The sequence below is a fragment of the Mya arenaria genome, chromosome 8 (genome assembly GCF_026914265.1).
Source record: "Mya arenaria isolate MELC-2E11 chromosome 8, ASM2691426v1".
Lineage (NCBI taxonomy): Eukaryota > Metazoa > Mollusca > Bivalvia > Myida > Myidae > Mya > Mya arenaria.
In genome coordinates this window covers 19,376,237-19,399,659 of record NC_069129.1, presented here as the reverse complement: position 1 = coordinate 19,399,659, position 23,423 = coordinate 19,376,237, and the positions used below count along the sequence as shown (strand labels likewise).

Sequence of the window (23,423 nt, the reverse complement as noted above, 5' to 3'; positions counted from 1 at the left end):
ACATGGTTTGTGTACATATAAAATAATATTAGCCTTTATTAATGTTTAAAATTAATAGCTACGTGGCAACATAGTCTCGTGGATTATAAGATTATACTCTTAACGTTTACCGTTGGTTTCATGTTCATTGTAAGTATCGTTGACGTGTATGCCGACCGATTAAAACATCCGACTAATTAAAATATCCGACCCAAGGACACTAGCAGAAACTGGTAACGAGGCTTTTCGAGTGAGTGGCCAAGCAGCGTCGGGCCGAGTTTTTTTTATCCGCCTTGCATACAACTAAACACTTTTTTGGATTCATTTTGACGTTGTAAATGCCGTGTTGTGCACCGTAAAATAGCGCGTATACGTTTTCATCCTGTCTCTTGCATGCAAATCGGTCATATAACAAGGTGCCGTGGAAATTTATTTTATTTGGATAGTGGACCACGTGCTGTTTATCTACAGTGAGTTGGTCATGTGACCGCGAAAACGGACTTTTTCTATTCTGGTTTCAGAGGAAAAGCACAAAATAATAAGGTTTCAGTATCTTATCAATAGTCCGCCAACAACCGATCTCAACAAGCGCTTGCCCAGAAAGTCCCATCACTCGGCATAATAATGCGAATGCAAAGTAAATCGTTCAGAAAATCTACATGTGCACTAACCCTCCTCGCAAATGCTGAAAACTGTTCAACATTCAACGATATTTAATTTCATTTCTGTAGTGAATGACAAAATCCTACTTACAACAGAAATGAATTTTTTTTCTTTTACGGTGCAGTTCTGAACATGTTTTGAATTGATATTGACGTGTTTAAATGCAATTACTTTCACTATGAAGGAAATGAATAAAATTGAAAAGTTTTGAAAACTTTTTTGGGGTCACATTTAAACGTAGATAACTAGTTTTTCAATGCCAACAGGGAAAAACAATTGTCCCTCTTTTTATTAAGGTACTTGTTAATTTTAAGGTTCTTTTTAAAAAACAAAGTAACAGTATAAATGGAATACTTAGTTAGTGCCGTGGATGGAGAAAGTTTATCTGACCCTTATATTTATTCGTAAATTTGTCTGCCTTGCCAGATAAACTTTCTCTATCCACGGCACTAACCAAGTATTCTCTATCTCTTACCCGACGTTAACGTTATGACAGGTATCCATTTGCACAGTAAATGTCAATTAGTTCTTAAGAAAAAAACGTTTTTAAATCATTTGAATTTTTCTTTATGAAGAAGAAGAAGAAAAAACGAAGAAGACGAAGAAGATTTTACTCTTAAACTCAACTGTTTCTTGTCATAGGAGTAAATAGTGACATATATACATAATCTAAAGAAACATCCAAAATCGTTTTGAAATGAAAATAATAATTTTAATAAGAAAACAATATAGTAATATTCACATGCCGTTTTGTAGAAAAACATACCAATTAAAAGACATTCACAAATAATCATACTCGAACATTGTTTTTTACATGTTTGGATATAGGCTAAATTTTAATATTAACACTTGAAAACATAATTCACAAGAATTCTAAAATACGTAAAATTATTAAGCAATTTCAAATTAATTTAATATATGATACAATTAACGACACAAACAAGATAAAGAGAAATACAAACAAACATAACCACTTACAGACCACAAAAGCATCAACATAGCATTATTAATAAAATATGACATTTACACTTAACACATGTGAAGTAAAACACATATTCACTGGAAGACGAGTTGACTTGGGTATGCGCGTTATCTCACACTTTTCCCAACATTTATAAAAAGCAATACACAACTTAAGATATAAGTCTCATCGAACCCAGCATTAACTTGAAAACATTGACGAATAAACTTAAAATAACTAAATGACATATTAGTCGATAAAGTAATTTTAACGCTTTGAACATATTAAAAGTATAACAGCCAATGTTAAAATAATATTGTCAATGATGATGACTTTAAAAAAATATACTGTCTTACAAATATTAGCACCAAAATGATAATCCATGAAATAACCAGAAAAAAACACACCAATAACTCAATAACTTCTCAATTTAGTCTGAAAATCAACTGATTTCTTTGTTAACCCATCAGAGTACATATTTTAACTATAAAAAATGTGATTGTCTATTTTATACAAACGATCAACATTTATACTTGAACCAAAGAAACTACATAAAGCATTTGTTCTGCACACCCTAACATACATTGGCAGTTTTCTGTACAAGTAATGGAATATACATAGTATACATATAAATATATAAACATACGTATATAGATATTACAATCATAAAACCATTGTCTGTCATCATTTTTACACAATCAGTTACCAGTTTTGATGAGGAAAAAATTAATTTTCGTTGTCATGTGCATTCTTCAACTTACTATAAACATTGCGTATTAGTTCACTGGACCTAGACGAATTAATATAATCAAAATTAGGTGATAACTTCCTCTGATATTCGAATAGATCTGTTAAAGTATACCGCGATGAAAATTTGACAATTGGAAGCGACCTTATAGCCTCCATATATTTGTATTTATATATTGCATTATCGGAAAACATCTTGAAATCGTTTGCATTCCGGAATATTTCTCTAAACCTTTGTGCTACAAATGGATATTGAAATGTATGCGATTGCAAGTATACCGTAGATAAAAACAGCTTCTGAAAGTATTTATTCGAAATAAAATAAAACTGTTGATATACTCGTTTACTGTCAAACACAATGTTCGCAAAACACATTGAGCTAAATATGTCTGATTCAATTTTGTCTATATTGTGTGTACATAAGTCTTCAAACCGTTTTGATAATGCCGATCTTATAAGGTACTTTTCAAACTCTGCCAACGTAGAAGTTTTACCTTGACAGTCAGTATAAGTATCTTGAGCAGCTGTTATATTTTGATCGTTCAATCGCACTTTTAATATATTCATGAACTGAATGCACATGAAACGTTTAAGTGCCATGGTATTAAGAAGAAAATCATATGCGTTGTCGAAATCAGAAAATGAGACAAGAGTTTTTTCTGAGGAATTCACCCAAAAAGGTAAGGCCAGATACTTCATTTTTTCTAAGAACGACCGCCGAAGTTCGGCAAAAGAACGATATTTAATTGCAAAGTTAAGCTCTTTCATTAATGATTTTAAGTTGTCAGTTTTAAGAATGTCTTTGGTAATCGATTTTAAACACTTGTATTGTTTAATCGTTTTAAAAAGGCTCATTTGAGGTCTATTTATATATCGTAAAAAGCAGAGCATTTTACGGTTGTCGTCAATTGAAAAAAAAGAACTTCGTTACAAGATTATAAACAAAGTGTTTTTCTGCTTTTATCTTAGGAAACACGAGTTGTTTGTCCGCAATGTTTTCCAAAATAGTATCATATGTTTTGTTGGTCGTATCATAAACACGAGACAGATATAAAGGTGTGATATGATCAATATTTAAACAGGTCAAAATACCCTTTCCGAAATATTTCACGCATGTTTCTATCGAGATAGAATAGCCGTGCAGGGATAATAAGTGAATTAACGAGAAATTTGCAGAAAATTGTTTGCAAACAAAGTATTCCGGTATACGTTTAAAGTGAATATCAATAAACTTTGCGTAGAAATGATCGTTTCTTTCTGGAAAAAAGAACGGATTTTTAACAAAAGTTACGTTATTCACTATCATTAGGACAAGTAACTCACTGTTTCCTTGTATACCATTGGTCGTGGCTGTTGTTGTATTAAATATTTTAATGATTTGTTTATATGTTAGGAAATGATAATCTACCAGACCGGAAAAAGTGAAAGTTGTGGTATTTAATAAGGTAACTGGTAGCTTCTCAATATCATCGTTTTGTTTATATGAGCGCAGAATGAGTTTCTCAGGGGATATATAAGTTTCAACACCTTTATCCATAAGCAACTTCATCAACAGTTCTGATTTACTGTATATAGCCAAGACATTCAATCCCTGGTGATCCACACAAGAGGATAGGATTCTTCGATCTGTGAATGATATCATCAGTTTAAATACACTTAGACATGTTGTGGCATATATATTACCGAAATGGCTATTAAGATTGCCTTGAAATCGTGATATTTTTCGCGTCAACTTATGTGCTAAGCAGTAATTACGTAGTCTCTGGCATGTAGAACACATCAAAAACTCATATCTTTTTAATTCAATTGTTTGCTGCATTTTTATGTCATGTAGAACAAATAGCAGATATTTTGTAGTAACATATCCTGTGTTGTCGAAGTCCAGGATGGTAGCAAACACATTTGTGTTGAATATTGTTTCCCTTGAAATAATATGTTTAAGGTAAATGTCAACTAAATTATAGCTTTTTTTTCGGAGGAGGTTTTGCAAAATAGCAATCTTGTCTTCTATTTTAAATACTCCATACTGATTAAAGAATCGAGATAATAATGAAAAACAGTATTCACTCGGCGATAGCTTTTTCATTTCTTGCTGAACTGAATGTGGGCTTGCCCAAAAATTCCCAGATATGATTTCAGTTCGGAGTTGTTTGCGATTAGGCAAATATGTTGCTAGATACAGTATTTGAGACTGTCTTATAAATGCACCCCTAAAGTAACACTGCGTTTGTTTGATACCAAATAGCTAAGCAATTTAAAATGACCGTTCTTAACAATGTAATGAATAATGTTTTTACCACTTTCATCCGACATCATTGAAATATCAACGTGAAACTTTTCAATAATAATTTTAAACATTTCACTCCATGTGTTTTTGTCCGTGACGTACTGAGCGTATTGTCCATCGTTATTTGACAGTGTGATTAGGTACCATAAATATTCTTGAAAAGATTCTGCATTAAAGTAATTAACTAACTTCTCAAAGTGACTGACGAAGTAAATGAAAGTATCAAAGGCTCTACAGTGAATCGTTGAATGGAAGGCGTTTGTGTTATTAAAGCAAAGAAGTGTTTCAAACATCTCGTGACGCTGCAGTAAAAAGTGAAGATATTCAACGTTGTTTCCACAGGCTGCATAATGAATTGGTAAACAATTGTCCTCGTCTCTTCGATTAAAGTCTAAGTTTGTATGATCAAATATATTTTGTGATACAACAGACATCGGTGAAATGGCGTGCTCAATACCGTGTCCGGCCTTGCATTTCATATTGTTCAATTTTATCAATTCCGCGGGATGTAGTTGAATGCTATCTGTTAACATTTGGACATCCTGGCATTGAATTTTTATTTTGTGCGCAGTGTTCCTTTTAAAACAAAGTACTGCCATATCAGTGCGATTACTTTGAAGTGCAGCGATAACCGGGGGACGACCTCCTCGGTCTAAACAATGAATCGTTGAATGTTTGCTATCTTTCAACAACTCTCGAACAACGTTCAGGTGGTTTTGTCGAATAGCCGCATGTTATGCGGATTCACATGATAATTCGCTCCAGTCATCGAAAAGAACGTACATCGAATCGTTTTCAGGGACCATATTTCCTTGTATTCTAGCTGTGCCGTTTGGAATCCAGTATAATTCATTAGTGCATAACACACATTCGTCATAAATACCTGCATCTAAGAGGAGTTTTAAGACTTCAATATTGCCCTTTTCAGCTGCAAAGTATAAACATTTCCAATCCACTTCATACAAATTATAAGAGGAGAATAAGTCATCGTGTAAAACTAGTTTGACTGTTTCTGTATGTCCATTTTGAGCTGCTATGTCTAGCAACCCGTATTGCCAGTGCTTAAAATTAGTTGCTATCTCTACAGCATCATGCATCGTTAAAATATTTTGAAACATTGGCATGCGAAAGTGAATATCCGCTCCGTGATTAACTAGTTGTTTTAAAACGTATGTGTATCCGTTTTCTGCAGCAATAAACCCCACTGAAATGTTTTCAGAACTAAAATGATTTCCACCTGGAAAGTGGTGGAACAGTATCTCCGGTATTTGTTTCATTTTTCCTCCTTTAACTATTCTCACCACAGGCACTTCATGCAATTTCTCTTCCATTCTATAAATGACATTTTTTGGAATGTTCATAAACGTTTCTTGTAGACCTGGACTGTCTTTAGCATAGTGTATGTGTAAAAGTAAATCGGTGATATCAAAAGTAAAATTAGATGTGATTAGTTTATTCAGGATATAATGTGCATTAGCTTGATGGCCATTAGGAAGGGAGAGTCTATATTCACGGGGGCACTTGTCTTGCAGCCACTTAAATAACGAAAAATGTTTAAACTCAATTTCGCCGTTTACATTGTCTGTAAATTGTTGTATAATGGAAAGCTCATTTTCAAACATGGAAAGTGATAAATTGTCGCTAGCGTTTAAAGAAATCACTTTCCGTATATTCTCTGGAGTTTTTTTAAGATAGGTTGTCAACAATGCCTCCAAAATGGATTTTGACCAATCAAACCCGTGATCATACCATCTATCAAACTGATCTCGATAATATCTATTCAAATCACTTATTTGGTTTGGCTGTGTAGGATCTGCATTAACGGCAAGCTGGAAAAACGTTACTTTATTTGCTCTAGGAACATTTGATTGGTTAAAATATAAATCAATGTCATTTAAATTCCGGGGTTCAAGGTTATGCAAGTAAATTCTATCTAAATTATCTTCAAGTCTTTCATTACGTGATAGCCTTTTACTTGTTACCAGCAACTTAATCCAACTTGGCAACATATGTGCACGGCGTTCCATGAGATTGAACAATTTGTTACTTTTTTCAAAGGAAAATGTTTCATAGCATTCATCCAAAGCATCGATAATTATGAGCCTGTATTCTTTTCTTTCATCAGATATATTCGTTAGTTATAATGGGAAAATTATGCATTTATCTATGCAACCAAATGGGTCGGAATCGCATTGCTCGGTATTGAAGGAATGTAAACAGTCGTTAATAGTCTCGTTAAATTCTGGAATATTGTTTGAGATCATTGAAGCTAGCCGTTGAATGAAGATTCCTGCCTGGTGTGTTTTCTTGACATCAAATTTACAAACATGAAAAGCAATAAGCCTTTTTCTCAGTTCCATACCTTGGTCACCCTCTTTGGCACATGTAATGTGAGCAGCAATAGCAGATTTCCCATACCCCATGTCAGCTTCGATAAGAACGCCACTTTTCTTTGTATTTTTCAGTTCTTCCTCGAGTAACTTGAACAGCCATATCCGCCCAACGAGAGGTCCATAATGTTTGAAGTAATCGACAAGCAGCAGTGATGTTGGAAACGAAGGCGAATACTCCTGCAGGCAACCTGTTAAATGAAACTTGGTATATAGTTTCAAGATTAGGGTGAGCAGGTATATGATAACATTTAAAGTAACAGGGACCTTTTCGATACGTTAATGCAAATAACATCTGGGATGTAATAAACGTTTAATCTCACCCATTTTCTCCCCTGATGCTTTGATTGGCGATCTACTGGAGGCCATGGATATGTCTGGTTCTTTTAACTTCTCCGCAATTGTCGCAACTAATATAACAGAAAATAATAAAAGAGCAAGTCTAATATTGGCAATAGTTCTGAATGTCTTAGTCTGGGCCTCGTGCACCTCGGTCAATTTTGAATCCATAGTATGTAGTTTCTTATCCACTTGGTTTGTTTTGTTCAGTATTTCATACAACTCGTCTTCAAACTTAAAAAGGTCACCATTTTCAAGGTCATTCATATCGTTTTGTATCTCGAGGGAATTCTGTAAATAGTTTACCATATCGGCTTGTTGAATAACTTGATTTATATTATGAAAGACAGTTTGCTTGTCATTATTGTCTATTTCTAGCGACGCCGAGTGGGCTAACTTGTTCCTGCTTTTCCGTAAATTATCAGCAAAAGGAAATATTCTGGCTGGAAATAGAGAACACTTTTTCCACACGGTAATTGAAACTGACAAATCACGCGCATCCATGTTAGCTTTATCCCAGTGTTGCAGCATAAACACTTCAACAAGGTTCATGTGTTGTTTTGGCCATTCCCATGATTGAAGCTTATGCCATATCAGTTCCCTCGGATTTGTATGAAACCGTATCAACGCTTGTCTCCACAATCCACAGGTGACGCACCATCTGCAAATTCAAAATGATCCAATTTTAGAAAAATCCTACGTTGAGCCATGGTGGAAACATGGGCGTTAAATACGCATTTGCAAACGTTTGTAATATTTGGTTCGTTTTATTCTATTAAAAAAGTGCAGATCCAAACACTCGTAAATGTTAACATTTATATAAAAAAGTCTCACTTGTTAACATCTCGGATAGTCCGGCTGCATTGTTGTTGGCAAAGGTTTTGACTGCCTAGTTGTTGTGAAATTTGCTGATGAAGTTGTTGAAGTATTCCATCGGTAAAAGGTGACACGGCTTCTGCGGTTTTATGAAGAGCTATCATATAAGAAACATAATTCTTTTTCTTTTTATTCTTAAGTAGATCCTTAACCTTAACATTCGCCATTTGAGTCTAGTTTCGATCCTCCCTAACAATATAGTGTCTATCTGTGTTTGTCGATGTCTTTATATCATTAATATTTGTTATCAGCACACAACCACATGACAATATATGTATACATCAATATATATTAACGTGAACAAAGAGACTTGGTAAATGATGTTTATGTGATTATTTTTGTACAGGATACGTAGTATTAATTTGTAAATACTTTTAACGCTTCTTAACACGATGTTCTTATATTTAAATACAACTCCACTAATAAGAAATCTGAGTTTGTATGAGTTTTTTTACTAACGAAACCAAAATAAATTACATGAATACTAATGAACTTTAGAAGCCTTTAGCGTAAAGGAATGCTATCACAATTGGTGATGATAAAACTAGTAGTTTAAGTTGAGTTTAGCCTTTCCAGTTGTTAAACACCTTCAAAGGGAGAGCCCCCCGAATTGTTTTTTTTGTTATCAGTATCTTGCATATAAATTCAAACGATGATTTCGTATGCACTTATTAAATATGTAATACTTGATGAAGGTGATTCTAAAAGGCATTGTTTTACATTTATCACAAAGCGACAGTGAAACTTGGTCGACAGTGAAAAGGGAATATTTTTAAAACAAACAAAACACATTACGTTTTTAGAGTCTGGTCCATTGTCATTTCAACGCATTTCTAACGGATCCACATCATGTTATAAACCTAAACAAAAAAAACATACACTTTCTTAGGAAAAAAGCCAAAACGTGAGTATCAGAAACTCAAATATTACAATGTAATCATACTTTTTAATCAAACAAAAGCAAGCGTGAATCATCTTGAACCCCTGTCACACTAAGGATGCGTTCCACAATCAAGAACGCCGATCTGTGCGCAGTGGAATAGCAAGCATCGCCGTTGAAACGCAGTGACATCGCCAGTGAACGCGGTGGGTTCGCAAAGAACACCAAACGACGGCGCGCACTTTGAGCATACCAAAAACAAACGCCGTCGCTCGGCGTTCTGACAAGAGCGTAGTGGGATCACCTTCAGATTAGGATGATGCAGATGCTTTGGGTTTTATTCTGAGACGACGACGGAGGATTGCCTCAAGGCGTAGGAGGCTTAGGGTTCGACCATGGACGGCTATGTGTGATAGGGGCTTCAGAGAGCTTCTACCCCGAGACTCATCTGGTTATCATTACAAAAATAACAAAAATAATAAAGATTAGATTTGTTGCAAATTTTCTGAATTTGATTTAAATCTAAAGGCCCTATGTTCTGTGTATTTAAGGGCAAAAATAGGAAAAAAGAGATGTTCGCCTCAATGTTTTAGAATGCAGAGTTAAACAAATCTGTTGGAAAAGTAAAAAGGAAGTCTAGTTACTATGATACTTATTGTTATAAGTTTGACACTTTCGTACCCTGTAGTTATTATTTACGTACCAAGGGTTTAGCACTCGATTATTTTTTACCGAAAATAAAATATGGTCTGCCCGTAAATTTAAGGTTTAGCCATCTATTTCGAAAAAACACACAATTTGACTGCGTGGGGTGGCTACATTCAAAGAGCTCTTAAATCTTCAATATTTGCTACATGACTTCAAATTGAACTTTGAGTTTCTTAAAAATAATTGGCTATACAAAAACTTAAAACAGGATGTTGTTTAACCATTGTAGCTTTCCATCAGTAGAATTATGACATTTAGATCGATTTCCGGCGTTTAAATATGTTAAAATGTGGATTTTTAAATTATCGATATTAATCAATGGAAGGGCAAGGGTGTAATAGTGAACTTAGGTACTTTTTGCATGATTGAATGTAAAATAGTGGTGTGGTTTAGTGATATTTGTTCAAGTTTAATAATATGATTTCTACTTACTGTAAAGACAGACAAGTTAAGCAGAGTTCGAGTGCATGTTAAGTACACAACTGGCGCTTCATCCCCATAAATGGCGTTAGGGTCGTAAAGCACTAGAAAACAGTGTTATATTGCGTGCTAATTGGTCTAATTGAATATAAATGATATTTATTTAGTGGTGTCTGACCACAAGTTGGTCATTTTTCTGAAAGTTCACCATCTATCAAGTTCAGGTAAACGCTACCCTACAGTCAGTTTTGCCAAAAAGGCCGGGCCACCGTCTGGCCTGCCTCGTGTCCTACTTAGTTTATAGTATATAAGTAAACGAAGTTTGGGTAACATGTCCTGGAGCGAGCCAATTTTTGCGAAAATCAATGAAAACCAGTTAAATTAGTCTACTGACAAAATATTAGATCGCAGATTTTATATTTAAGTTCAAAAATTGATGTTTTATGCATTTTTCTTAAGCCATAAAACAGGAGTTTTCGAACGGAAATATGAAAATCTGCGATCTGATATTTTGTCAGCAGTCTTATTTCATTGATTAGCAGATATTTACGCAAAAATTGGCACGCTCCAAGACAAAAAAAAATAAAATAAAAAAAGTTGTACAAATAGTAAATATTTGAGAGTGCAGCTTTAAAGAAGATGTCAGGGTTGATATTTCTCAGCGTTACGGATGAGCGCAGAATTCCGGGTGGTGCTTCGTGATACACCATTAGTGAGCAAATTAATGCATTAATAAATAAATAAATACAGATTTATAAATATATACATATATATATAGAAATAATTTTCCGACAGATAAACATTAGAGTATTATCATGGCCCTTCTAAATACAATGTATCGGCTAGTGGGAGTACTCGAAATTCTCATGCACAGTCCGCTTACAACTGTTAGAAGACGTTTCAATAGTCGTATAATACATAATAATATCTGTGACCACAAATACTTTTGGTATCTTTGATAGAGCAGTGTTTGCTGATTACAAATATTTAAACCTGAACTAGATAACTATTTAAACATTATAGATAACGGGATTGCAGATTGTAACTGTGTTCGTTATCAAACAAAATGCGGATGTTAATGATTTGGTTTAAGGCCAATAAAGCTTGTTTGTATTATTTCTTTTTGGTGTTATGTCTACATATTCATTCTATACACACTAAACCCTAACAATTGATATAACAATGATACAAGATACCGAAATGTACATAATTGTACATGAGATACTTTAAACTGTTTTGTCTTAAAGCTGCACTCTCACAGATTTATCGTTTTGACAACTTTTTTTAATTTTTGTCTTGAAACGAGCCACTTTTTGCTAATATTCATGAAAAATCCATGGAAATCAGTTATATAAGACTGCTGAAAAAATTGGATCGCAGATTTTTATTCTTAAGTTATTTTTTTTTTTAGGTTTTATGCATTTTTCTTGAACTGTTAGTTACGGTTTAAGTCATAAAACATTAATTTTCGAACGGAAATATGATAATCTACAATCTGATTTTTTTCAGCAATCTTATATCATTGGTTTCCAAATATTTATTCAAAAATTTGCTCTTTCCAAGACAAAAAATAAAAAAAGTTATAAAAATGGTATATCTGTGAGATTGCAGCTTTAAACTAATAGTATGTTGTTACAGTACCACCCATATATCGGGGAGAGCATAACCGTGCTAATAGTAATATGCGGATAAATTATAACGATTCCATCCTTGTTATTGAATATGACACAAGAATGTAGAGACCAACTCAGCCGGAGATGCTATTTTTTTTCAATTAAATGCTTTTACTTAACAGCTCAAAAATGTTCTTAAACGAAAAGCATTGGAATGAAAACCCCAACGTCTTCTTAATTTTTGAGTATTCTTTTTAAAACATTAACTATCATAATTTAATTATTAAATTGGATAAAAAAATGATGACAGAATCTGAATATCTTTATAATAATAAAAATAATAATAATAATAATAATAATAATAATAATAATAATAATAATAATAATAACAACAACAATAATAATGATAAATTTATATGATTTTAATACTTGAAGTGAATACCTTTCAAAAACTGAAACGCAGGAGAATAAAATATTCCGTTCTTTTAGTTAAAACTTCATGTTTGCGGGCAACTGAAGTGTATTTTTCAAGTCATACAAGATGTTTCAGGCATAGAAATTAAGTAGCAGACATTTCTCCCTTTATTAAGACTGTTCGAGTGTAGCATTCAGCTTCAAACAAAACCTTTTGAAAAACGCTATTGCCATTTCCCTAATAAAAGTAAGTTGTGGATATTTCCAAAAATATGCAGTCTTTTTTTTAAGATCAAATTATTTTTTTACATAATTTAGTAGTTGAAAACTGAGTTAGTCAGTTTTGATAAAATAGAAGTAAACAATTGAATTTTAAAGTAGCTGTTATTTCATTGATAATACACCATATTTACAGAAAAGCATAAAAGAAAAAAATACTTGTTCATGTCATTTCTCCGTTCAGTTTGTCATCGGGGTGCATGGACTTGACACTGTCAACTGCAACTTCCGTGAGAGGAAAAAACACGTCTATGCAACGTTTTCATGAGTAGTCAGTTTGTAGTAGTTATTTGCGGAAGAACGCGCCTTATATTGTCTGCATAACGATCTTATTATAACAGCTCTTGATTTCTATGGATAGCCACAACCAAGCGTTAAAGAGTGCTGTGACGTTATCGACAATGAAAGGAACAATACATGTCTTAACACGTGCTGTTTACCCAAAACCATCACCCTTGAATTCAGTCTGACAATTAAGTTCCACTCGTCCGTCGTAATCTGATATAAATGGCTGTACTCATTTGATAAACATGATTTACTTTTATGGTATTAAGAAATGAAAATAAACAAAACCATCAAAACGATCTGTCAAATAATGAAATAAACTCTTAATGCACTCGGCGAAATGCGACAATGCGAAAAACACGCCATATGGCGGGGTGACAATTAGAAATGTGCCGATTGGCAGTGTTAGATATAAGCACAAAGTGAAAATGGTGTAGCGAAGTAATAATGCGGCGCATTTTCGCATCAATTTGCGCATTTTTTCGCATTGTTGCCTGCTTCGCTTCGCCTCATCACTAGACGCATTTTCAAATGATCTCACTTTGGTTTTCGCATTTTCACATTAAAATAAAAACCTTCTCTCCGTCACTTTATACAAAGTTTGTTTTTTTACTGAACTAAATATATATATATATATATATATATATATATATATATATATATATATATATATATATATATATATATATATATATATATATATTATAATAAATACTTACGGCGAAAAACGTTATATTTAGTAAAATTTCCATATTTAAAAACAGTAGGTATTGTTTTATTGTAGTGTAACCGATGCCGTGGACATTATAATCAAATTGTAAAGACCGACTCTGATGCTTATGTTCAATGTTATAAAGTATACATAATAAACACCAAGTCTGCGAAAATGGGTCCTAATGGGAAAAAAAGACATTTTCAGGTTTTTACATTTTCTGAATGTGCTATGTTTCAGAAATAAAGTCCTGAGGTTTTAAGCTGATATCTTTAAAATTGACTGATTGAGGACAAATTTCGCAATACCACTATTTTTATAAAATGGCGAAAAAAATGAAGGAAATGGAAACATAAGTAAATACAACTACCTTGATTTTAAGAGTCTGAATTCCATTAAAATTGAATACAACAATTTTTATTTCTGTGGAAATATTATCATAACATCAATTACATCATTTATGGAGAATATAACACCACATGTACATTTCATAGAAACGGTTGCCATGACTACAATGCTTTTACGAGAAATTTATCCAAATAAACGCAAAAACAGCTGAAATACATAAAATCACATTTGAATTTGATAGATTATGTTTGCAGGAAATATTTTAGTACAGCATTAAGATTTCAGCCAGCTATGTAGTAAAATAGAATGTTTACAGCAATTTTCCATAGACCCTTAAAAGAAAATCTGCCACTTTTCTTAAACAAGGTTAATTGTTCAAAAGTATTTCAGCTTATCCTTGTATTAATCAAAACACAAACATATTATTTTAACACAAGCAATAATTTAAAAGATCCAACTTGTCTGGTGAAATCAATTATTTTTAAAATCAACAAGAAGACATGTTATATTTGGTTACCATAGCAACTTACTTATACCTAGAATCATTCATTTTTTGCTCATTTCATTCTTTTGGAGTTGTAAGATGACACAGAATGAAATGTATTTACAAGAAAAGCATTGACACATGCCTTATTTGATAAAATTGACAACAACCATATGCATGCAAGGAACATTGAAACTATATTAATGTATAACTAATAACATGTAGACTTATAATGTACACTTGCACATTTTACTGCCGTTATGTAGAAAATATGAATGCCATTATACTTAACTTATAGATGGCCAACTGTTCAATGATATTCCCATAATTGAAACGTATGTTTATACATAAGTATTCAATGATCAATCAAGTGTGTTTCTTTTGGTTGCCATGGAAACCATGCATTCCTAAAATCATGAATATTTTATCATTGTAACACAAAGAAAGATTTTTTTTGAATGTAAATGAAAACATAAAACTTGCACAAATACATGCCAATCTGTTTGTAGCAAGAAATAAACTACAACTTTTTGCTGAAACACACAGAGAAAGTGTTCTCAACTTTAGTTTTTTGGCCTTTGAATAGCCTTCTTTTGCAACTAATGGCAATGGGCATGTTGTGTTTTTAGCATTATCCGATCTGCAAAAGTCTCTAATTACATCATGCAAGTACCATTGCCTTTCAGCACATATTCCCTCACCAAAGATCTGCTCTGGCAGAACACCAATATCCACTTGGCAGGTTTTCAGTATGTTAATTTTCTCCTCAGGGGCATCAACAAACTTCCTTACTCTTACAATCCCAGGCTCGTTAGAAGATACCTCAAACGAATGGTATATCAAAATGTTCTTCAATGGTTTGAAAATGCCTTTGAAGAAGGTGCTCCAGTGAAAGAACGACACTGGTTTGCTGTTGCCATCAACAATATGTGGAATGCTGTGGCCATTACGGGATGACATGGCTACTGTGAAAGCCACCTCCTGTATTGAAGAAAAGCATTACATGGTGAATGAATTTCAGACAGAAACGATCCAATATGACATATTATATTGTCACCTTGGTGCAAGAACTCAATATCTGCTTCTATTTCTATTTCCAGTTATTGCGATATTGCACTAAGGTGCTAAGCAGTACTCTTGCACTATAAAATGCCTGCATGAAGTATATAACATCATTGAATTTATTAATTACCTATTATATCTAAATATACATGATAATAAATGAACTTATTTTACATAATAATCAATTTAATATAACATAAGTCATATATGATTATTTTCAAATATTAACTATAAAAAATCCCATGTTCTTCATGCCACTTCGTATTAGTTTATAACTGTTTTTAAAAGAAGGAAATCAATCAATCTTAAAACATGTAAGTAATTAATGTCTGTAATTGTTTTAAAATATTGGTGTGGTAAAAATCAAACTCACTGAATACCTCAACTGTCTCTGCATCCATGTGTCTCCATCTGTTTTTCCAAAATCCAAAATGCCAGTCGCATACAATTTTGGTGTCGGCTAGCATCAGTGAGTACTGGATTGTCTTATGCCCTCCTGGAATAGAATAGTTAATTGTTAATAAGATCTCTTTATTTCAAATTAAACACTGAATTATATCTATTGTTTATTTTTAAAGTACAACAATTCAAAAGCTTTTAAAGCTATACATCTGTTTCACCCATCTATAGTGTTACTGAAAACCTTATGAGATAATTATAAAGCAATAACATAATTTAGTTTACATCATGAAACATATTTTTTTTTTCATTAAAACACAACAACTCTCACCTGTCAATGTTCTCCACACAGCATTACCAAGAACTGCATTATTTTTGTTTTGTCCTTGGCAATTGTCAAAGTGAAACTGAGCATGTGCCTCACCCAGGCCGTAGTTTTCAAGGTAATGGTGGAGGAAGCTGACAACTGTGTTTGCTACTTTGCCTGGGGCAACACCCTCATCACCAAGGTAAAACACCTGTTTCTCTGAAAAATATTTATCCGTCTTATCACTATTCTTAATCATCACCATCATCAGCAACAGAAGCAAAATTTAACAGCACCAGCATTCAACATTAATACAAAAACATTTAAAACATTTCTCATAACTAACATTTACCAAATAAATGTTCAGATACACATCCAATTCCAGATTTTGAGATGTACATGATGGCTATTAACCAATGGAAATGTTACATTCTTAATCAGTTTGTTTGAATGAAGTAAAACATTTATTGCTAAAAAGTGCTCATTCAATTCTCAATATTTAACATTTGATGTCAGGACATCTTATAATGACAGAGAACACATTGCAATTCAAAACTGTAAAAATATGAATTCAGATTTATATATAAGTAGTGAGTCATCAATAAATTAGCTTACCAGATCCTTCACAGCAAACTCCAATATACCTCACATCTCCTGGCAGTTTTGAAATACAGGGGTCTAACCTGCAGTAGATAAAAGCATTGAATTTGACCAAGTATCTGGTAATTAGAACCAGCATTTTTTTCTAAATATTAAAAGATTCAATTCTAAATCATGTAAAAAGAATTCTAACATAAACACTTTACATTTATACACTATGAAGCCATTTAAGTAGAAACATACATTTACTGCAGTAAACCTTAGGCACTCACAAGTATGATACATCATGCAAATTACTCCACAATAAATCTTTTTAAAAATGATTATCTCTAGCAATAAGTTGCTAAATTTAGTAAACAAAATCCATTTGATTATTTGATTGTACTTGATAGAAAAAAATCAACTAACATGTCGGATATCATGTGTGGAATATGAACCTGCTGTCCCAGCTGTAGTGGACGGTTGCATCTAAGGAACATGACTCTGCACCTAAAATTTATAATTTTTACATTTAAATTGATGGCCTAGAAGGGAATATATAAGTAAAATAAAATGATCTCATGGGTATCTTTTCATTCCGTTTCAGAATTTTATCCATGTTTTGAATATTTATACACTCAAAGTTTACATGTATTTACAAGCATAACAGGCATGAAAAAAAGCTTAGGTAAAATGTAAAAGTCACTTTTATTGATGCAGACTGTAACCGGACGAGGAATGTGAAGGCAAGACTGTGGTTGGTCCGATGTTTATTGTCGTAAAGCTTAAAATAGAAAAAAGGGCGCATTTACTATAATGCCCGATAACTTATTCAAGACACACAATCAGGGCGCAAAATCCCAAATGCCCGAAGCTTAATACAATCAGTAATAATCCAATTTACATTAAATAGCCAAGTAACCCACTGTAATACACGTTTAACACAATAGTACGAAAGGCATCTAGGACGAATCGACAAAAAATGAATCCCGAACGAAAAGCCGGGGATGCGAATATTACATTCTGTTACGAAACATACTAGGACGAATCTAATTTCAAGCAAGCAGCAAAAATACAACAAGAACTGCAAATTTCCGTGTCTACCCATAAAGAAACATATAAATTTACATCATATTCGTATATATTGGATTGCAAATCAAAGAAATGCTTACATTTATGGCCTTTTAAAGTATCGCAAAAGTTTGGCGTGGTTGAATAACTCTAAATTTTACCTTCACAAAGAAGAGTATTCAAACAAGATAAAACGTCCCATTCTGTTTCGCAACACTCCCCACCTGGTATGAAATACCACTACAATACTTAGATGTACATGTACATATATACTACATATACCTAATAAATCTCTACAAACAGTGTAGTTTCCTTTCATAAGTCTTTCCTCTGAATAGGATCAAAATATATTGTAATCGCTTTTCGAAATAACTATGTAGATATTTCAATGAATGATCACAACATAGAGTAGGCTAAACTAGATTTATAGAGTATGAAACAGTATTCCCATTTAAAAAAAAAATGTTAACAACTGGTTTATGATATTGATACACCCCCAATGTTCTCAGTCATATAAGCTCGATTGCAAAGTCTAACACAGACTCCAACTATAAAAGCGTGACAACAAGCAACTGATGCAATTTTCACAGCAGAACGTCTTAGGTAGCTTTAGCACGGCATGGTCAGGAAAAGGCGGCATATCTGGATGCGTTGCTCCATTGCCAACGCAGGCGGTTTAGTTCTGTCGTTGACTTGTATGCGTAGAAACTTGCGATAACACATTGAATTAAACTGAACACTCGAAAAAGAAGTGTTAACTCTCTGCGATATAGCAACAGATTCTCAAGATACTGAAAGCTATAGGAAACATGTTGGACCCAGATTAGATCCCATATAATATTGGATCCAATTTAAAACCCCAAATTGTTTAGACACAGCCTACATTAAATTTCTTAGAAAACTTAATGCTATACGGGTATAATTAGCATGAAACAAACAATAAAATGCAAATAAGAGAATCAAGCTTATGTAAAGAGTTCAACACTGACACTAAAGCACTTAGGTAGCACTGACACTGATGACTAGACTTATCACTTCACTTAATAGAATCACCATTTCGGACGCGTATATGTGGCGCACTTGCCAGTTTGCACTCGCGAAATCTGCATCCGGAACATTTCTATCGCTCACCCTCTTGACCGCGTTGGAGATCGGCCTAACATTTAGCACTGGTCTTCACACTCGATGAGTGTCACAAGTTTATTCACAGGCCTCACATAGGATCTAAGTTCTGAGTCGCCAGGGCGACTGACTTTGACCATCACTTTTCTAATGTGTCCGTCTTGGCTCGGAAATAGTTCTGTGATAACACCCATTGGCCAGTTATTTCGCTGAGAGTCATCTTCAATCATTAAAACAACATCACCAACGCGTAGATCTCTCTGTTTCGTAGGCCACCTTTTACGCTGTTGAAGTGTCTGGAGAAACTCAGTTCTCCAACGTTTCCAAAACATATCAGACAAACACTGAACACGACGCCATTGTGCTTTATACATGTCTTTCACACTGATTTCACTAAGATATTGTCCTTCTTCGGCGGGCTTCTGTGTAAGAAGCATTGCTGGACTTAACACTGTTGGACATTCTGGATCAGCGGACACTGCGACTAGCGGACGCGAATTAACAATGGAAGAGACTTCGGCCATAAATGTTGTCAGCACTTCATGAGTAATATCGCCGCGAATATCTGCAAACATGGACTCTAGGATTCGACGTACAACTCCAATAAGTCTTTCCCACACCCCACCCATGTGAGATGAGTGTGGCGAGTTGAACAGCCACACAGTTCGGTTAGAATCCATAAACTTCTTAGCGGTTGCATCCTCCACATTGATCGCGTCAATTTTCATACAGTCAGTTGCCCCGACAAAGTTTGTTCCTCTGTCAGAGCGGAATAAGCGCACTGGTCCCCTAAGCGCGATGAACCGACGCGTCGCGTTTATAAACGATGAAGTGCTGAGTTCTTCTATCACCTCTATATGTATTGCTCGTGTAGTCAAACAAGTGTACAGTACGGCCCATCGTTTGTTATGAGCCATTCCACCACGAGAACGTCGCGCAATGACGTTCCATGGCCCGAACACGTCAACTCCTACGGATGAGAAAGGTGCACCTGGTGATAGTCTATCCTCTGGTAAATCTGACATGATCTGAGACTCTGCTTTGCCGCGAAGTTTCTTGCACTTAAAACACTCATGAATGATACTACGCACTAGCCGCTTTACACCGATTACCCAGAAGCCTCCAGATCTGATAGCACCTTCGGTGAAGTTGCATCCTTGGTGTAGAACCTTTCCATGGTAGTTCAAGGTGACCAGTCTGCTCACAAAATGTCCTTTTGGCAGAATAACTGGATGCTTCTCCCTTGTACTAAGCTCACTGGCATGTTGCAGTCTACCACCAACTCTTAATAAACCATGTTCATCTATGAAGGGATTGAGCTTCTGTATAGCACTGATTCTGGGTAGCTTCTGACTTGAAGCTATGCACTCCAGCTCGGGGAAAAACGCTTCCCTCTGTACTTCTCTGAGAATTATCCTTTCCGATTCCAAGAGTAAATCAGCTCGACTAATGTCCGACTCGTTCTTTCGACAGCGTGCCTTGCCTTTGAGTAAAGCGATCACTTTGATCATGAGTTCCCAGCTCTTGACGCCTTCAAATCGGTTTAGGCCAAGACTCTGAATTGTGCTTGTTTCTGTCTTCATGCACTGCACTAGTGGTCTAATTTCTCGGTCTTCTTCTTCAGCTTGTAGCTCATATGTATCTGTGTTGATCTGTAGCTCTGAACTTTTTTGAAATTCTGGGCCATTTATCCACTTGCTGTGCTGTAGCTGATCAGTCGGAATAGGTCATGTTCCTTGATCGGCTGGATTGTCATCCGTGGAAACATAGTGCCATTGTTCTCGAGCTGTTGACTTGAGTATTCGGGAAATGCGATTCTGCACGTAGATGTAGAACCGTCTTACCTTGTTGTTAAGATAACCAAGTACAACACGACTATCTGTGTAAAACTTCATCTTCTCTATGGCAACGCCAATCTGCTCGGATACTGTCTCAGCTATTTCCACAGCCATCACGGCAGCACAAAGCTCAAGCCTAGGTATAGTATGTCCGGACTGTGGAGCAACCTTACATTTAAGAAGAAATAAACTACAACTTTTTGCTGAAACACACAGAGAAAGTGTTCTCAACTTTAGTTTTTTGGCCTTTGAATAGCCTTCTTTTGCAACTAATGGCAATGGGCATGTTGTGTTTTTAGCATTATCCGATCTGCAAAAGTCTCTAATTACATCATGCAAGTACCATTGCCTTTCAGCACATATTCCCTCACCAAAGATCTGCTCTGGCAGAACACCAATATCCACTTGGCAGGTTTTCAGTATGTTAATTTTCTCCTCAGGGGCATCAACAAACTTCCTTACTCTTACAATCCCAGGCTCGTTAGAAAAAATGAATTCAGATTTATATATAAGTAGTGAGTCATCAATAAATTAGCTTACCAGATCCTTCACAGCAAACTCCAATATACCTCACATCTCCTGGCAGTTTTGAAATACAGGGGTCTAACCTGCAGTAGATAAAAGCATTGAATTTGACCAAGTATCTGGTAATTAGAACCAGCATTTTTTTCTAAATATTAAAAGATTCAATTCTAAATCATGTAAAAAGAATTCTAACATAAACACTTTACATTTATACACTATGAAGCCATTTAAGTAGAAACATACATTTACTGCAGTAAACCTTAGGCACTCACAAGTATGATACATCATGCAAATTACTCCACAATAAATCTTTTTAAAAATGATTATCTCTAGCAATAAGTTGCTAAATTTAGTAAAAAAAATCCATTTGATTATTTGATTGTACTTGATAGAAAAAAATCAACTAACATGTCGGATATCATGTGTGGAATATGAACCTGCTGTCCCAGCTGTAGTGGACGGTTGCATCTAAGGAACATGACTCTGCACCTAAAATTTATATTTTTTACATTTAAATTGATGGCCTAGAAGGGAATATATAAGTAAAATAAAATGATCTCATGGGTATCTTTTCATTCCGTTTCAGAATTTTATCCATGTTTTGAATATTTATACACTCAAAGTTTACATGTATTTACAAGCATAACAGGCATGAAAAAAAGCTTAGGTAAAATGTAAAAGTCACTTTTATTGATGCAGACTGTAACCGGACGAGGAATGTGAAGGCAAGACTGTGGTTGGTCCGATGTTTATTGTCGTAAAGCTTAAAATAGAAAAAAGGGCGCATTTACTATAATGCCCGATAACTTATTCAAGACACACAATCAGGGCGCAAAATCCCAAATGCCCGAAGCTTAATACAATCAGTAATAATCCAATTTACATTAAATAGCCAAGTAACCCACTGTAATACACGTTTAACACAATAGTACGAAAGGCATCTAGGACGAATCGACAAAAAATGAATCCCGAACGAAAAGCCGGGGATGCGAATATTACATTCTGTTACGAAACATACTAGGACGAATCTAATTTCAAGCAAGCAGCAAAAATACAACAAGAACTGCAAATTTCCGTGTCTACCCATAAAGAAACATATAAATTTACATCATATTCGTATATATTGGATTGCAAATCAAAGAAATGCTTACATTTATGGCCTTTTAAAGTATCGCAAAAGTTTGGCGTGGTTGAATAACTCTAAATTTTACCTTCACAAAGAAGAGTATTCAAACAAGATAAAACGTCCCATTCTGTTTCGCAACACTCCCCACCTGGTATGAAATACCACTACAATACTTAGATGTACATGTACATATATACTACATATACCTAATAAATCTCTACAAACAGTGTAGTTTCCTTTCATAAGTCTTTCCTCTGAATAGGATCAAAATATATTGTAATCGCTTCTCGAAATAACTATGTAGATATTTCAATGAATGATCACAACATAGAGTAGGCTAAACTAGATTTATAGAGTATGAAACAGTATTCCCATTTAAAAAAAAAATGTTAACAACTGGTTTATGATATTGATACACCCCCAATGTTCTCAGTCATATAAGCTCGATTGCAAAGTCTAACACAGACTCCAACTATAAAAGCGTGACAACAAGCAACTGATGCAATTTTCACAGCAGAACGTCTTAGGTAGCTTTAGCACGGCATGGTCAGGAAAAGGCGGCATATCTGGATGCGTTGCTCCATTGCCAACGCAGGCGGTTTAGTTCTGTCGTTGACTTGTATGCGTAGAAACTTGCGATAACACATTGAATTAAACTGAACACTCGAAAAAGAAGTGTTAACTCTCTGCGATATAGCAACAGATTCTCAAGATACTGAAAGCTATAGGAAACATGTTGGACCCAGATTAGATCCCATATAATATTGGATCCAATTTAAAACCCCAAATTGTTTAGACACAGCCTACATTAAATTTCTTAGAAAACTTAATGCTATAAGGGTATAATTAGCATGAAACAAACAATAAAATGCAAATAAGAGAATCAAGCTTATGTAAAGAGTTAAACACTGACACTAAAGCACTTAGGTAGCACTGACACTGATGACTAGACTTATCACTTCACTTAATAGAATCACCATTTCGGACGCGTATATGTGGCGCACTTGCC

The 23,423-nt window shown here is 34.4% G+C and overlaps 1 protein-coding gene across 8 annotated transcripts; it reads right to left on the bottom strand.

Moving 5' to 3' along the window:
• Window positions 1-13,985: 13,985 nt before the first annotated feature.
• LOC128242530 (uncharacterized) lies at window positions 13,986-22,677 on the bottom strand. Of its 8 annotated transcripts, none has more exons than XM_052959709.1 (10): window positions 22,440-22,677; window positions 21,974-22,051; window positions 21,697-21,777; window positions 21,304-21,371; window positions 17,439-17,516; window positions 17,162-17,242; window positions 16,769-16,836; window positions 16,178-16,372; window positions 15,821-15,943; window positions 13,986-15,366 (listed from the first exon to the last, which is right to left on the bottom strand). In XM_052959709.1, the coding sequence occupies exons 6-10, from the start codon at window positions 17,230-17,232 to the stop codon at window positions 15,332-15,334; spliced, it is 492 nt and encodes a 163-aa protein (XP_052815669.1). In that variant the 5' UTR covers window positions 17,233-17,242; window positions 17,439-17,516; window positions 21,304-21,371; window positions 21,697-21,777; window positions 21,974-22,051; window positions 22,440-22,677; the 3' UTR covers window positions 13,986-15,331. The 8 variants fall into 7 exon arrangements, 6 of the variants coding, with proteins under 6 accessions (XP_052815669.1, XP_052815664.1, XP_052815665.1 ...); XM_052959704.1 differs by having other exon boundaries at window positions 15,828-15,943; XM_052959705.1 differs by having other exon boundaries at window positions 15,828-15,943; window positions 21,974-22,677.
• Window positions 22,678-23,423: the final 746 nt, after the last annotated feature.